General features: G+C 42.9%; 1 protein-coding gene across 5 annotated transcripts; it reads left to right on the forward strand.

Moving 5' to 3' along the window:
- The first annotated feature begins 1,989 nt into the window (after nucleotides 1–1,989).
- Nucleotides 1,990–16,726, forward strand: STEAP1 (STEAP family member 1). 5 transcript variants are annotated; one of them, XM_079948389.1, is made up of 6 exons: nucleotides 5,794–6,142; nucleotides 8,803–9,015; nucleotides 9,253–9,359; nucleotides 10,973–11,479; nucleotides 13,046–13,210; nucleotides 14,856–16,726. In XM_079948389.1, exons 3-6 carry the CDS (start codon nucleotides 9,297–9,299, stop codon nucleotides 15,111–15,113), a joined length of 993 nt encoding a protein of 330 aa, XP_079804515.1. In that variant the 5' UTR covers nucleotides 5,794–6,142; nucleotides 8,803–9,015; nucleotides 9,253–9,296; the 3' UTR covers nucleotides 15,114–16,726. The 5 variants fall into 5 exon arrangements, with proteins under 5 accessions (XP_079804517.1, XP_079804515.1, XP_079804516.1 ...); XM_079948390.1 differs by having other exon boundaries at nucleotides 8,871–9,015; XM_079948391.1 differs by lacking the exons at nucleotides 5,794–6,142; nucleotides 8,803–9,015 and adding an exon at nucleotides 1,990–2,010.
- The last annotated feature ends 1,017 nt before the right edge of the window (nucleotides 16,727–17,743 follow it).

Here is a 17,743-nt window from a genome sequence, read left to right on the forward strand (position 1 = left end):
CACTGTAAGCATTATGTAGTCCAATGAAATATATAATAGAACTAATCTAAAGGCAGATGACTCGGAAGCATATACTTCATCAAGCCAACCAAAATTACCACACTGTTCTATAATGCTTTTATTTACTCTTACAATTTGATTAAAAAAAAATATTTTAAAGATGCTCGAATGTGGTAAAAAGAGAGTTGTGGAGAATGTGCACATTCTCCAAACAGAAGCCACAACCTCTCACATACCCTTGATTTGATCCTGGAATGTCCCGCTTCTCTTTAGGATGTCCCTCTTTTCATCAAAGAAATGTTGGAGGGTACGAAGTTATGCAATCCCTGAGCCAAGGAGATAAGTAACTATACAACCTTAGAAGACATCTGAAGGCAGCCCTGTTAATGTTTATTTTTTTTAATATGTTGCAAGCCACCCAGAGTGGCTGGGGCAATCCAGTCAGATGGGAGGGGTATAAATGTTGCTGTTGTTGTTGCTGCTGCTGCTGCTGCTGTTGTTGTTGGATAAGGTGTCCCTATTTTCATCGGAGAAATGTTGTAGGCTATGTTATCCACTGGGACAGAGCTGCAACACAAGCCTCATGGTAGCTGCAAAGCTTAGAAGGGTGAGGTGGTAGGGGAGGTCAGGGGTGTATAGGTCAACCAGCAGAGTCAAGCCAGCATTCCCTGTGGCACATCTGTGCATTCCTGACCACCCCCTGCCTGACTCCTACCCCCCCTCCCTTCTGATAAGCAGGAGTGGCTCCGCCACTGGAAGTCTAGCATTGCTGCTCTGTCCTGTAAGTGAGCGGAGAGGACTAAAAGGGAATACAGTGGAACCTCGGGTTACAAACACCTTGGGTTACAAACACTTCGGGTTACAGACTCCACTAACCCAGAAGTAGTACCTTGGGTTAAGAACTTTACCTTCAGATGAGAACAGAAATCGCATGGCGGCAGCGGGAGGCCCCATTAGCTAAAGTGGTACCTCAGGTTAAGAACGGTTTCAGGTTAAGAACGGACCTCCAGAAGTTCATAACCAGAGGTACCACTGTATATATTTGGCAATCTTCTTAGTCTGTTCTCGTAAGCCTCTGGCACATGAAGAAGGCCACTGGGAAAATCAGGCCATGGAAATGCCATCTGTGGAAAGCCAACCGTGTGAATTCTGCATGCTGCACGCTGAAGTCAATTCAGATTGGTTCTTGGCGGTGGCACCAGATGGGAAAATTGCAGTTGCAACCAAAGGTCCAGTTAGGCCATCTACACGCTGTCCAGCTTAAAACACAGCTAAATCCTTCTTTTTCTCAAATCCGACAGAAGCTGGTTTGGTAGGAAACCCATTGAAACATAGTATGTCATAAGAAACAACAGGATAAAAAGTATTTTAAGTATTGAAATGAAATTAGGAAATTGATGTGACATTGAGCAGCGAACAAGGGAGGGAAGAGAAACATCAACGTTCTGGAGTGGGAAGTCAACTTTTAAATTTGTATTAAATTTGAATTAATTTGATGTTAATTTATTAAATTTTTTGAAAAGCAATAAAAATTAATTAGAAAAGAAACAAACAGCAGGATAAACATGGGTTGTGGGCAGCTAATGGTGTGTGTACATTGCTTCCCTAACCAGCAGGTGGCGTGTAGTAGATGCAGAGTAAACGAGTGTGTACACCATGGGTAGGCAAACTAAGGCCTGGGGGCTGGATCCAGCTCCATCACCTTCTAAATCCAGCCTGCGGATGGTCCGGGAATCAGTGTGTTTTTACATGAGTAGAATGTGTCCTTTTATTTAAAATGCATCTCTGGGTTATTTGTGGGGCCTGCCTGGTGTTTTTACATGAGTAGAATTTGTACTTTTATTTAAAATGCATCTCTGGGTTATTTATGGGGCATAGGAATTCGCTCATTATTATTTTTTTCAAAATATAGTCCGGCCCCCCAAGGTCTGAGGGAGAGTGGACCGGACCCCTGCTGAAAAAGTTTGCTGACCCCTGCTGTACACAGCCTTAGTCCATTACCATACTGAGGTAGCTTGTTTTACATTTTTAACTTATTTACTTATTATATATTATCTTCCAGTTAAATTTTAAAAGATTTATTGAAGTCCCCCCCCCCTTTCATACTATATACAAGTCGTATGCAATCCCTTTGATTTCTCTGTGCTTTAATATATAAGACACTTCTCCATCAGCATTCAAAAGTCATGAAATTATTGCAACTTGCAGCATTGGCAGATAAGATGTGACAGCTAGGATATATAGGGAGAAACACGTTATTAACCCCTCTTCCTGCCCCATCCCCATTTACAGCAAAAGTGGAATAACAAGGCTGTAAATCAGTGCTGAGCATAACAAAGGAAAGGGAAAGGAAATAAACATAAATCAAAATAAATACAGACCCACATACATCTATAATATATATTCTAGACCCCACAGTATCAGTTTTAAACATCTGAGATAAAGATGGAAGATGTATGGGAGAAAGGGAAGCACTTCAGATTTGACAGGGCCATTAATTTGTTTGTAGCTATAGGAAGCCCTTGTAACAAAAATCCACACCCACCCACTCTGAAAAACTCCATATTTCTGCCCAAATAATTATCCATCCCTAAGTTTCTGTACTAGCCCTCACACAGACAGAATGATATGTTTCTTATCACACAGAGTGTCTCAGAGGGAAGAAAGAAGTCTCTTACACCTTTTAAAGTCCTAAAACCTCCTGCCAAAAATAAAAGTGATGTTTACAACTTCTCTGACAAGGAACCAAAGGTTTTTAAGTGTTGTACGTCTCATCTTCCTCCATACACCCTTTTAGTGCTTTTGCTTAGAGAACTCTTCACTGCCTATCTCCATTTAAAGAATGAGGTACAATGCTATTTTTTTCTAGAAAAAGAGGTGCCAGAACTCACCATGAACGCCTTCCTTGTTCTCTTATAACCTGAGAGGTGCCGATACTCAGTTCCAGGGATTTCCAGCTGAAAAAAAGCCCTGGGTACACATTGCTTCGAATCCACATTATAAAGTCCCATGTTGATGCACCTATAGATTGGTAAAATGAGCTGCATGGACATCACAGGGCAAAGTCTAGATGGCAGTCTGGTTAGTAGACTTTGGGACTATACTTTCCTGCTCACGAGAGCCCATATTTTCAAGCGTCCTCAGCTTCAAAGCTAGGCACAATCTAAGAGAGTGGTAGTGGCCAGTATTACAGAGGCTTGGCTCCCCTAAGCGCATGGCCTGTTCATTACATCTTTCCAGATGCTTTCAAATTTGCCAGCAGTTTTCCCCTTCTGTGCAAAGATGGTTTGCCTGCGCACCATTCCACTCTGAGCATTTCTTCGTCCAGGTGACTGAATTCAGTAAGACGTACTCCCCAAGTAAGCTTGCACAAGGTTTCAGTTTTGTTGCCTTTTAATTGTTTTATCAGAATAATCTGTCTAATACACAGTGGATGGAGTGGCGAGCTGACCCAATATACACCTGAGGCAGGGGTCACCAACACAGTGCCTTTGGTGCGCCACAAAAGATCTCAGGAAATGTCCCCTCAAAAATCCACAAGAGCCCGTTCTTCCTGATCGGTTCCTGTTTGCACTGGCTCAGCCTCTTCCACATTGAACACACATCCTTAAACATGCCCACATTTCATTGGTTTGGACACCAACCCTTCCTTCTGATTACAGGCATAAACGGCTGCTCTCTGTGAATGCAGCGGTGGCTGATTTGGGTTCCTTCTTTCCATTTATGATGTGGGGGTGGGTGGGGCACACCAGCACCCTTTTGTCTTCCAGTCGACTTTTTCAATCCTTGTAGTTGTGGCGGCCATTTTGTGCTGTGCCACACCTCACAGCCACCTTTTTGTGACTGGAGACCATTGCAGTTTGCCACTGGTTTAAAATAGATTGTCGACCCTGAGGACAAACTGACATGTGATCCAAAACACAAGAGGAGGCAACTCCTTTTAAGGTGCCTTGTGGCACCTTAAAGATTAATGGCTTTATTTTGCTCACAGGTTTGTGGGTTAGAGCCTCTTCTCTCTCTCTCTGAATTCACTTGCTTCAGCAAATATGATTCCCTGGCCAGTCTTCATTTTCTTGTATTGGGGTGGAGACGTATTTTATTCATATTTTGAACTGCACTTTGACTAAGCACCACCAACAGACAAACCAACAAACATCAACTCACTATATTTATCTACACGCAACTAGAAAGTCTCAAATTCTTTTAAGTCTTCAAACACAAAACAACACTTGATCAAGCAAGATAGGCATTAACCTTGTTGTGGAAAATTTTGTCACCCTGGTTCTCTGCAAGGATGACTAGTAGATAAATAACCCAATCTGCTTATTTTTATTTTTCAAAGTAATGCTAAGTCTGCAGGTCGTGGCACAGATGGTAGGAAGAGCAGAGCTGTAGAAGGGCAGTCATCTTTCTCCACAGAATTACCCATTCTTTCCAACTTCCACAACAGGCCTAGTGAACAGGAAGTCTGGGATAGTTCAGCTGATAGAGCATGAGACTCTTAATTGCCGGGTTGTGGGCTTGAGCCCCATATTGGGCAAAGGATTCCTACATTGCAGAGGGTTAGACTAGATGACCCTCGTGGTCCCTTCCAACTCTACAGTTCTATGATTCGTTGCTCCACAATGCCCCATTGCTGCTGTGGGCATCACCCTCCCTTTGGCCATGCCTTTATTGTATTGGTTTTTCTTTTTTCAGCCCCATGTGGACTTTCTGAGGGGGTTGGGGAAGAGTTCTGATTCTATGGTGTTCTAGCTCACTATTTGGGTCCACAAGACTTAAGTCTTCATTGTTGTTTCCTGGAAGTTTTGCCTCTTTTCAGAGTTGGTGTTTGTTTTTATTTTCATTCTGCAAACCTCACAAGTAGGTATTTCCCTTGTGTTTATTTGTTGGCTTCATTCTCCAAGGAGCTAGTGGTGGAATACATGGCTCTCCCCATTTCATTTAATCCCAACAACAACCCTGTAAGGTAGGGTATGTTGAGGCAGTGGCTGGCCCAAAGTCAGCCAGTGAGCTTCACAGCCCAGTGAGGAGTTGAAACCTAGTCTCCCAGGTCTAACTACTACACCACACTGGCTCTTGTTCCTCAGAGGCCCTGCTTTGCTGGCCCTGTTTCTCACCATCTGGGGTCTCACACAACCCGTGTGTGTGTGTGTGTGTGTGTGTGTGGTGTGAAGGCTCCCCATGCTCCTCCTGTGGCTGGAAAATGGTTAGTTCAACCTCTGGTTTGCTAGTAAAACTAAATTACTGTGTCACAAATGATGCATGTCTAAAAAGCATGTCACCATGAAAAGTTTGGTGTACTTGGTTTCCCACAGAATCCTAGGAATTGTAGTTTACCCCTCACTAAACTACAATTCCCAGCAGCCTTAAACTACAGTTCCCAAGATACTGTGGGAGTAAACCATAACTGTGTGGTGTGCTGGTAATCCGCTCACTGGTGATCCTATATGCTGACTAGCCTAGGAAAGTATAGGCTACAAACATGTGTCCACATTGTGAAGCTGGAAGGGACCACATATATCACCTAGTGTTCTAGTCCAACCCCCTGGAATGCAGGCTTTTTTCCCCCGAAGTGGGGCTTGAAAACTACGACCCTGCGATTAGTACAGACTTCTTGCGCCTACGTGCAGCACGACGCGCGACAGCAGCAGCGCGATCCTATGAGTAACTACCTAGAAATAAACCCATTCTGCTGCATGGGACTCACTCCCAGCAAAATGAGGAAATGCGACTGCAGCCTAAAGTCTGTTCATACTATCTCACAGTAGGGCAGGGGGGTTGCAAGTGTTTGGAGTCGTGTGCCGGGGCGGGGCTTACGGACACTTGGCCGCCAAATGCAGACGGCGCGCACGCCGACATCTTTACGCCAAGCGCAACAGTTTACAAGAGTGATTCTCCCCCCTCCCCTTTAAGCAAACAACACAACTTTGGCCGGCGACACCCTGCAAGATCCGCCGGCTCCTGAGGCGAAGGAAAGGCGGAGCCGACCAGGCAGGGAGAGATGCCGAAGGCGGGGCTGCCAAGGGCGGGGTAGGCGGCTGCATGTCGAGCGGGCTCCGCAGAGGAGCCGCTAGTCTGGGTCTCCGCGTGCTAGTTCGGGATCGCGTCGCCCCGGGCCCCGAGACGGAGAAAAGTTGTTGTAAGTAGCGCCGAGAAGTCCCCGAGCTTTCGGAACAACTCCTCCTTCTCCGGGGGAGGGCGGGATGTCAGCGGGAGGCGGGCTGGCTAGCCAAATATTTGCGGAGCCCGGGAAGGCGCCGTGAAATTCCGAGCCCCTCTCTCCGGACGGCGAGCTCCGCTTTCCAAGCACGGCCGGCTCTCGCCTCCACCAGCAGCCTTCCCTGCTTTTCCGCTCGTTTCCCCGCCACCCCGCGGTGCAAACGAGATTTCATTAATGCCTTAATAAATAAACGAAACCGTGACGGCAACAAGGGGCGATAGGTGGGCAGTGACGGGCTTCTTCTGTACGTCATAAGGTACAGAACACCCTCGAAAGGGGGTTGGGGGAGAGGTGTTTGCTTTTGTACACGTTTACAAGAAGCACGCGCCTCCTGGCCAAAACTTTATCGGGTTAAGCTTTGCAGGGCAGGCTTTAAATCACAGCGGCTTCTACAGGGTTTGCCAAGAAAGCAAAAGTAATTGTGCTCAACGGGACCTGCCACGAAACGTCATGGTTCAGAGTGAGTGAGTGAATGAATGAATGAATGAATCTTTATTTGCGTCAGCCATCGGCCATAGCAATAAAACAACAATACGATATACAAAGAATAGAAATAATAAGTCAGTTATATAAAATACATTTTAGAGTTTTGAATCAATAGTCAAATAGTGGATCTTATTCTGATTGCCCCAGCTAAAAACCTTGGTGGTTTGGAGTGCTTTTGATCAGGGTGCCAGCCAACTAGCTATATACCCTTTTCGAGGACACTCCATTCCAGCCCATCTTTGTCATGATTTCTGCTCCCAGCTCCCAACAGACGCTCAGATGTTCTCTAGCCACTGAACACACAAAAATCCTCACCGACTGTTTTGATTACCCCCACTTCTTAAAAATACCCCAATTTATTGCAACCCTTGGGGTGTCCCGATGTCTACCGCTGTGTACCTCCATTTTGTGCTTGGATGTGTCTTTCCGACTACCTAAGAATCAGTGCTCGGAGCTTGCTATGAGCACATAGAAGATAAAAAGAGTTTGGATTTGATATCCCGCTTTATCACTACCCGAAGGAGTCTCAAAGCAGCTAATATTTTCCTTTCCCTTCCTCCCCCACAACAAACACTCTGGGGCTGAGAGACTTCAGAGAAGTGTGTCTAGCCCAAGGTCACCCAGCAGCTGCATGTGGAGGAGCGGAGACACGAACCCGGTTCCCCAGATTATGAGTCTACTGCTCTTAACCACTACACCACACTGGCTCTCCACATAGGGTTTTATTTTACAACATCACTCTTGGCATATGAGCAAAGCCAGGCTTATTGCTAGACAAGTCTTGGTGGTTGCCTAGAGCAGTCCTTTTGCTGCATCAGCAGGAAGAGAGGAGGGAATAGCTTCTACTGTTGAGGAATAGTCGAGAGGAAGGAAACAGCCAAGGGGCGAGAGGAGATACAGTTAAAGGCAGCATGAGAAAAAGCATATTGGAAAATAGTATGTCTGCTGCTTATTGAATGATGGGGCTAGACAGACTTCCTTTGGCAGGACATATCTTGTGGCACCATTGCCCCAAAGGCCTTGTGTAACATGCTCACCTGCAGTACTTCAAATAACCATGGTACATAGAACAGGGCACCTATAGACTTTTGGACAGACTTGTACAGGTAGATGCAGTTCTTAAGATACTCTGGTCCTGGGCCATAAGGCGGTGGCAGAGGATCCTCCCCCCCCCCCCCCCCCGCACCCGGCAGGAGCCATGTTTCCTTGTGGACAGACTTCCAGTGTCTGCATTCCAATGGTGGGCAAGGTCAGAGGGGAAAGTAGGCATGGCCAAAGGCAAATGTGGGCAGGGCAGATGATATACCATAGCTTGAAAAAGGTAAGAATCTCATTTGGGAAAGTCAGAGGTTTCTAGCCCTGTACATGTTCACTTCCTGATCAAGGGTGCTGGGGCAGAAGCGGAGCTAGCTGCTCTGGCACCCGCACCCAGAGGGCGCCGCCCACGCAGCGAGCATCCCTGGTGGGGGCCGCACTGCAATGTCAACCCCCCTCAGGGATGACACCCCGGGGGTGCACCCCCCTTCCTCCGCCACTGTCCTGGGGCTGTGTAAAACAACTGTGACACCAAGCAACTGTGCTTTAACCTCGCTGCAGATTCTTGTTTTGGTCATTTTCTATAGTGAACATGAAGGGCTATAACAAACAGAGTTTCTTTAATTGCTTTACTCAACAGCCTTAAACAGCTACCAAGAGAGTTTTTGAAACTGACTTTATCCCTAGCAACATTTTTTTGCCTGTTAACATCTGCGTAGAGTGAGGCAAGATCATGATGTCGACACTTCTGAAAAGTCTCTGGTACACCAGTCTGAAGATACCACTTGCTTAAGCTGTCTGGGTTTGTTTTACAAAACATAGACCCTGGCATCATGCCTCTTGGTCTTTTATGATAGCTGTAATCTGGGATACACAGAAATCTGTCTCCCCCCCCCTTTTTTTTTTTAAATCATACCCATGTGAGGAAGATAGGCCAAGACTAGCAGATACCTTTGAGTGGAGATTCTATTTCATTCCTTTGTTTCTCTTGTCACCTTGGTAAAGTCTGCTCCCTTCAAGGACAATAGAAGCGAGAAATATTTTCTTTTATTTTCAAGCCTTTATTCTCTCTTCTGGAGTTGTGGGAAAATAAGAGGATTCCATCAGCTCATGCTCATTTGTTTAGCCCTGCCATATGTGATTCATGCAGAAAACTAAACCCAAGGAGAACAATAAGAAGTAGATTGAAGATGATAAGAACCCTACAGCTTTTGGAGCCGCAGTTTGGGTGTTTGTGAAGGGGGCTGTTCATGAAACAGCTTAAAGATCATGTGAGTCATTGTTGTGTTTCAAAAATACTTGTGTAGAATTCAGATCATTTCACTTATAGAACATGCGTACTTTTAATTCTCAGATTTGTGTGACAAGACAAAATCTATGATAGTCCCCAGGTTCATCAAGAGTAACTCAAGACAGTTCATTTGATTGCTTATGTGTATTTCTAAAGTACCAACTGCGTATACATAGCATGATACAAACAAATGGACCATGTGAAAATTGTCTTGCAGAGATCCTCTTGCCTTAGAGCGCAGGACAGTCATTGGTCAAGAACATGGAACAGAATGAAGATCAGAAAATGAATCCTGAAAGAACTTGGGAGAATTTCAACAATTTGGTAATCTTTATTTGTGTGTGTGTTTGTATATTTATGTTACACATGCTAGGTTGGCTTTAGGCAAGGGGACATAATGACCCACTTAATCCTTCTGGTGCTCTGGCCTGCCAGATTCAAAGAGCTTTTACTCCCCAGGCTCTTTATCTGCAGCCTCCCCAGAAAATAAAATCTATGGGAAAGTATTTCAGGCCCTTGCAAATAGTGCAATTTTATTTACAGACCATAATCAGTGTAGGGTTATCAGGACAACCACAGCAAAACAAAATGAGACATGGAGACAAATGGTACCTTTTTAAAATGGGAGCATAACAGCGCATTCCAATTCATGCCTACTCAAAAGTAAATCCTGTGTAATTTAAAGGGTTATGATTGCAGCCTCAATCTGTAAACAATTAAAATTGCTAAAATTAAAATTGCTAAAAATACAGAAATTTCGACTCAAAACATGTGACGTTTAATAATTGCGATCTAGTTTTGATGACTACAGCAAGGAACTTGGCTATATCTTCTGTTACCTTAGGGTTGGAATCTGACCTTACTTGTCATTCATCTGAATTTCACAAGTTTAGGGAAAGTGCTAGGAAAATGAATGGGGACATATAGTCATATAAGCTTCAAGAGAACAGCTTTAGCAAGGACAAACACTTAGGTGCCAAGGCAGCCCAGTAAATTGCCCTTCCTAATGCTGAGTAGTTGGAAATGTGTAAACAACATTTCACATGACTCTAAACTCTAATAGAATTGTCACAAGCTCTACTCTCAACATTTATATATAGAGAGATAGAGATCTTCTTGTCCTTTGGTGTGTGTATGCCACACTTTGCAACTGAATTTCCCACTTAGTGTACCTCAAGAACTGTGCTCTAGCAACAGAGGTTTATGCCATAATCAAATTTGCTTCCTTTAGGGTGCCCCAAGGCTCTCTCCCTTGTTTTTGCTAGGGCAAGCTAACATGGCTGCTGCTTTGAAAATTGGTAATGGAAAGAACTATCATCATGTAAAAGAGTGAATTTGAGCAGGCACAGCTTTTTCCCATGATTTCAGTTATACCATGACAGAAGCAGCACCTGCTGTGAAACACATCCCGGTATGGAAGCCCTGCCTGTATAGATACAGCAACCCTACTCCTCTCTTTTTGCTGATATGTCCACCTCCAAACCACAGATCAAAGGATCTGCAATGGTCCAGGAGATAAAAATGGCATTACTGTGCCTTTTTGTATTTCACACAAGAATAAATGTGTTGTAAAGACTAGAGATTACATTCCGTTCCCATTTACATGTTTTGAATTGCATTTCCTTCCCACCTCTTTACAAAGGGTTGATGAAGAAATGTAATCTGCGGAGGTGGCTCCCTTCTGGGAATAAACCTTGGTGCCTAAAAATCATCAGTGAAAATCATGACTCTGCAATGGAACCAGCCTTAAGTTGCTTCAGTTCATTATTGATATTTTAGTTACATTTTGCATCCTAAAACCTCGTGCACAATTAGAACAGTTTCAGATAAGAGTATATATGAGTCCACAAAGGTCAGCAATGCAAGGAATCTACCAACATGGATAAAGTACTCTTAAATACCTCTTAGGTTTATGTATCGTATCTTCTCCTTTTCAGGTGATGGATTTACAAGTGGTTGGCACACCAGATGCTCTCCCCCATGTTCATAAAAGAATCTGTATTGATGAGTTTGACTGTCCTCCCAGTAAGCACTGCGAACACGACCTTTTCCCTAAATGGCATTTGCCGGTGAAGACAGCATTGGTACTGTCCTTGTTAACCTTTATCTACACTTTCCTAAGGGACGTCATCCATCCCCTTGTAACTAATCAAGGAAATGCATTTTATAAAATCCCAATCCTGGTCATAAACAAAGTCTTACCAGTGGTTTCGATTACCCTGCTGGCTCTGGTTTATTTACCAGGAATACTGGCTGCAGGTTTCCAGTTCCACTATGGAACCAAGTATAGACGTTTTCCACAATGGTTGGACAGATGGATGCTATCGAGGAAACAGTTTGGACTTCTTAGCTTCTTCTTTGCCTCATTACATGCCTGCTATAGCTTGTGCTATCCAATGAGGAGATCCTACAGATACAAACTCTTGAACTGGGCATATCAACAGGTACGCCATTTTGTTTTGTCATAATGCCATTAAATCGGTTTAAGCTGATGGTGTGCTGGCATCTGGAATGCTGTGTGGGTCTCCCAGTCCCATAATGAATATTGTAGAATGATGGCCTTATACAAAAGTGTAACAGACTGCAATCCTATACAGAATTAAGTCCCGATGAGTTCAATGGGGATTAATCCTAGGTAAGTGGGTATAGGATTGCACCTTTAAATGATTAGAAATTGTGAGTTGGAAACACCAAGGTGAGGGCTGACATAGTTAAAGTTTATAAACTTACAAATAAAGCAGAGAGAACAAATACAAAGATTAATATCCCAAAACATTTGTACCCAGGTTCATTCAATGGAACTAATTATCAGATGGTCCAGAAGAAGAAGAAATACAATTCCCCACAGCATGAATAATGTCTGGAAATCATTATCACAGAATGTTTTGATAGCTACTGATTACCTGACTTTATATTTTAAGCCCTCATTATTATTATTTTTTAAAATCACAGATCTCTGATTTATCCATATCTATAGCCAAAAATAATAAAATGGTAGGGATATCCAATGTGGTGCTTTCCAGATGTTGGCTCCTTAATTCCCTTTAGCCCCAGCCAGCATGGTCAGGGATTAGCTGCAGTCTGACAACATCTGTAGAGCCCTGTGTTGGCTTCTCCTCGTATAAATTATGCCTTCCAGAGAATTTTGGCAGATGCAGTTGTCAAGGTGGGAGAACCTGCGCCTGCTGTTGAAAGTTTCCAGATCCCAGACCTCCTTTGCACCTCAACACCTTAGTTCTAACTGTAAATACTGAAATCACGGCAGCTCATTTCTGTATATAGGCCAATTATGCAGGTTATTTGAAAACATCTAGACTCATTGGCTGCTCTGGCAGAGCGCAAAAACTTGCCAAGTACGCCTACTGATTAGCTGCTTAAAATACTGCTTCTTAGCGTTGCTTACCTCTTATTACAGTTTGCCAAAGGTTGTGTTTAGCTTTTAGACGAAATTCTGTTTGTCAGCAAATAATGCAGTCCTGCTGGGAAAAACAAGTTAAAAAGGAATTGGAACAAGTCTCCTTGGGGGTCAAAACTTTGCTGAAGTAAATACTTCTCCATCTAATTGACTTTCCTATGGTTAGGGCTGATGGCACTTTTTGGGGGGACATCAGTATAAACAATGCTGCAGTTAAAGATCTGAAATGGGACCGTGCTCTAATTTGTAGCATGCACAGGTGAACAGAAAATATCAACAGAATCCCAGCGTATCCTGTTTTGTGTAGCATTTTAGTTAGCTGACAATGATCTATACAAGATACAGACTGGTTCACACACCTGGATACTTTCATCCCATCCGTGAAATGCATACAGGCTTGGATGGGGAAACTTCAGTGCCAACTGGGTATTTTTATTTATTTTTTAATCCCACTGTTATTCCCATGATAGCTGCAATTGCAAAAAAAAAAAAAATCTCTATACAGTTTGGTTCTTACTGGGGTTTCATCATGGAATCTTAAGTGTACTTGTGTTGTCATTCTAACACTTCTTAAAGTGTAGTGTTCTGTCCACAGGTGAAGCAGAAAAAGGAAGATGCCTGGATTGAACACGATGTCTGGAGAATGGAGATTTATGTATCTCTAGGAATTTTGGGGCTTGCTCTGCTGGCTGTATTGGCAGTAACGTCAATTCCATCTGTCAGCCACTCGCTGACCTGGAGAGAGTTTCATTATATCCAGGTACACATAAACAAAACGGTGTAGATTGTTCATGGATCAGTGGTAAAACACATACTCTTTGTGATAGATTTGATGTTCACTCTCTGGTATTGCCAATTGAGAAGATCTGAAAAACGGGGGGAGGGTACACCCCCCCCCCTGTAATCCGGCACTGGACATTTACAAATAGCTGCTGATGCGATCATATTCCCATACCACCAGATGGAAATTGATTAGAGCCAAAGATGGCTCCTTGCATAAAAGAGTTTGTGTGACCAGATATTGCTGGACTACTACCCTCACCATCCCTGGTCGTTGGCCATGTTGAATAGGGCTGGTGGGTGTGGGGGATTCAACAATATCTGGAGTGCCACAGATTCTTGCCCATGCGGCATGCGGAGCCTTCTCCATATGTAAATCTGCTTATAAGGATGCACTTCAATCTGTTGGTTGATGCAGCAAACTGGGACACTTGCAAGTAATTTCCCTGCTCCCATTTTGTATATGCAATGAGCAGTGCTGAACCCACCAGGGCCAGTAGAAGGAAATTTGGCACAGCTTGCACTGGAAACAAAGGGAGAGTTAGTCAAGATACAGACCAAAGATCTCAACCCTTCCGCTATAGAATGCGGGTGGCACGAATCTCTTATCTATTAAATTTAGGCACCACGCAAGAGATTTCCCCTATAACCAGTCCTTTTAGAAGTGGGTGGAATGTTTTTAATGTATTTCTTTTTCCTCTTTATTTTTATGTATCTATAAAGGGGTGTTGTCTGTCTGTTCGTTTGTAAGTCACTTTGAGTTGCCCTGGACGAGATAAAGCGACTAACAAATTGAATAAATAATAATAATAATGATAGTAAAAGTTTAGAAAATACAAAATCACTCTACCAGATTTCAAGTCGGCTGTGGTAGAGTTCCATTTGTCTTATGCAGACCTAAGTCTTAGAACATGGGTAGGCAAACTAAGGCCCGGGGGCCAGATCCGGCCCAATCACCTTCTAAATCCACCCCAAGGACAGTCCAGATATCAGCGTGTTTTTACATGAGTAGAATGTGTCCTTTTATTTAAAATGCATCTCTGGGTTATTTGTGGGGCATAGGAATTAGTTTTTCTTTTTCCCCCCAAAATATAGTCCGGCCCCCCACAAGGTCTGAGAGACAGTGGACCGGCCCCTGCTGAAAATGTTTGCTGACCCCTGTCTAGGAAGCTCAGTGTTCTAAGCACATGAGGCAACCACCTTGCTGAAGCTAAGCAGGTTTGGTCCTGGTCAGATTCTGGATGGGTGACTGCCTGGAAACCACATGTTTGTCTCCTTGGGTTCCATGAGCAAAGAAAGGTGGGGATATAAATATAAGGTAGATAATGTTTTGGCATAGGACTGAATATGCAGCAAAAACAACAAGGAGCATTCTTCAACAAGCACTAATTCTTGTGCTGTAACAACTGCTTTTATCTGCAGCAATCAGCAGATGACATTTATCTCCATGCCTGCATATTATGTGCATGGAAAACTGTTGATAAATGCACACAGGCAGATGCCCCCCACCTGTCTGATGAAAACCCTGACTATGCAGCAGTGTGTATTATAGTTTGTTTTAATTTCCTTTCATTTTTAAAGGTTAACTTGTTGTTTTCTTTCTTTCTTTCTTTCTTTCTTTCTAGAGCAAGATGGGACATTTAGCATTGCTGCTGTGTACCATTCATGCATTAGTGTTTGCATGGAATAAGTGGATTGACATAGGCCAGTTTATATGGTATACTCCCCCTACTTTTATGATGGCAGTCATTCTTCCAATTGTGGTTCTGACTTGTAAAGGTATCCTGCTTTTGCCATGCCTTAGGAAGAGACTAGAGAAGATCAGATCTGGCTGTGATGCTAATGCTCTGGCAAGTAGTACACAGATAACTTCCAGACTGTAGATTTTTAATGTGCATGTACTTTGCTGGCAATATTCATTAAAAAAAAAAGACCATAAGGAAACAAGTCATCTTTATTTTTACATAGAGTAATCTGCACTGAGTTCAGTGAGGCTTCTGGGTTACATCGGTTAAAAGTTTTTTGATTGTTTTTTTCTACTGATGTATTTTAAAATATCTTCACTATAGGTAGTTTTCTGAAAATTTACTTAACATTACAAGTTTACGTGAGCTTAGGCTAAAGTATGCATGTGGAAACTAAAATCTCAGGTGCCCCATATGTGAACTTCACTTTAAAAATACCAAAGATTTTTCAATACCAGTACAGCAATGACAACCTTCTCTTCAGGGAAACTGTGGAATAATAACACAACTATTATCACAACAGTGTTTATATTCACATCAGATCTTTTAAAAAATGCAATACAATAAATAATGCATAACACTTTAAAATGCAGACACAGAGCTGCCTTGCCAGAAACAGTTTCTCAATTCATTTCAGTGGCTGGAGTAGATCAGTATGTACATGCTTTTGTGCTCAGAGACCATCTCTTTATTATTAACCCAATGAGCTCTCCTGTGCTTAACAAGATCCAAATGCATATCTAGATCATGGGATGCACCCTGATTACTTAATAATTTAAACAACACAGAACCTTTGTATCAAACCAAGCTCAGCCTTAAGAACATAAGAAGGCCTTGCTGGGTTTAGACCAGGATCCATGCAGTCTTGCATACTGCTCTGCAACATGCAGGATAACCTTCTTAAGGGTCTTAAGGGTATATTGCTTCAATCCAAGGAGAGTTGTGTTTAGCTATCATTTCTGACAGCTGATGAAAGAGGGTTCCATGGATTTTTAGAATCGTCTTTTAAATTCACCTGAGCTACTTGCAATCACCACATCTTTGTGCCAGTAAATTCCATAAGTTAAATACCAGGGACTGGATACTGGGCTTCTTCCATTCACCGGAGGGATTCCTATGCAGTGGAAATTCCTGTTGTTAGAGGGGGGGCTATTTTTGCTGTTTTTCTGCTGCAGTCTTCTGCATCACTTCCCTTGCTGTTTCAGGAGGTTCCTAACCCTCTGGAGCAGCTTTTTTCAGGCTGATGGTAAAGGAGGATTTGGCAGAAATTCCTCTTCCACTGGCAAGAGAATTCCTTGAATTGGACGGGTGGGCTGATTCCCACCCGTGTCCTTTTTTTTGGTCCTGGACTTCTGTGACTCAACTGTCTTGGGTGAATGCAGATTACAGTGTTAAGAGAGAGCTGCTTAACCGCATAAATTGTTTTATTTCACTTCTATAAAAACTAATATGTGTATTAAAGAGTATTTGACATGGATTGGTCTGGAATATGTTTTGCAATTTGATTTTTTTAGAAGACATTTTTCCAGAGTGAGGTGGGGATTGAGCCCTTCGCCAACAGTAATTTGGATTCCAAAGAATTGTTTCATTTTGAGACTCTTGCCTCTAGTCTGCATTTCTTAAAATTATGTTGTAAATTGAGTACTGTAAATAAGAATTCAGCTATACTTGTAGAAAATGTGTGTTTTTTCACATTTATTGTATTTAAAACAATAAAACTTCTATACTCCAGCAGTTTTATATAAAACAAAGATTTGTCTGTCTTTTTAGATTGGTTTTTTTTTTAATTGGCAGAGGCTAATAAATAGTTAATTGAAGACCATGAGTCAGTAACTGTTAAGCAAGATAAATTTAGCATAGTAGACTTTAATATGTGGACGTGATGAGATGTGCCATGTGCGCACATGAAAGATACACAATTCAGCCAGTGCTATGGAATTAACCCTGAGATGAGTTCTCTCATCCACAGTCAGATCAAGCAAAGAAGAAACAACCTTCGTCACATTATGGGTTGTGTCCAATTGTCTTCACCCACCAATGCAAGTCCATTTGATCTAGTGAAGGCTTCCATTAGCAGACTGGGGAGGGAGACTATTTTTAATTATTTCCCTCTGCAGTCCTCCAAACAGTCTCTGGAATGTTGAGCGACCCATTGACGCAGCAAGAAAGGTGCCATGGGCGAATCCTCTCCGTTCTGCTGATGAAAGGTCCTCTGACCCAACAGAGACTCCCATCAGAATAACGCCACCGTTGGATACAATCCAATTCCCTTACTGGATTGGGAACCTATTGTGCAGAAAAGATTTGCATCCAAATAGATGAGCAGTTCAAGTTCATCTAACATGGTGCGACCCATTCATTTGCAGACCGTGAGTGGAGATGCGCTTTCTTTATCCATCTTAACAATATACCATCCCAGCTGCGCGTGCCTTGATCATGGTTAAACTGGGCTTTGAAATTACAAGGCAGGAATTATTTATTAGTAAAGTGCTTAAAGTTTAATAGTCTGTGCTCTCAGGCTAACAATTAACCTGATAGACACAAAACAGAAGGGGAAGAGAGAGAGAAGGAACAGGAAACACATGCTGGTGCTAGTCCTTTGTAAAATTATATATATTTGTAGTGATCTGCTGGAGTCGCTAATGGGAGACAGGTCAGTCTCTCCTCTCCAGCTGTTTATAGTAGAAGGCATATCTGAGATAGGAGGAGCCACTAAGACCTATAATAAAAAATGCTGATTCATGGTCACGCGACTCCAACAAGCTAGA

The sequence above is a fragment of the Podarcis cretensis genome (assembly GCF_951804945.1).
Source record: "Podarcis cretensis genome assembly, chromosome: 12".
NCBI classification, from domain to species: domain Eukaryota; kingdom Metazoa; phylum Chordata; class Lepidosauria; order Squamata; family Lacertidae; genus Podarcis; species Podarcis cretensis.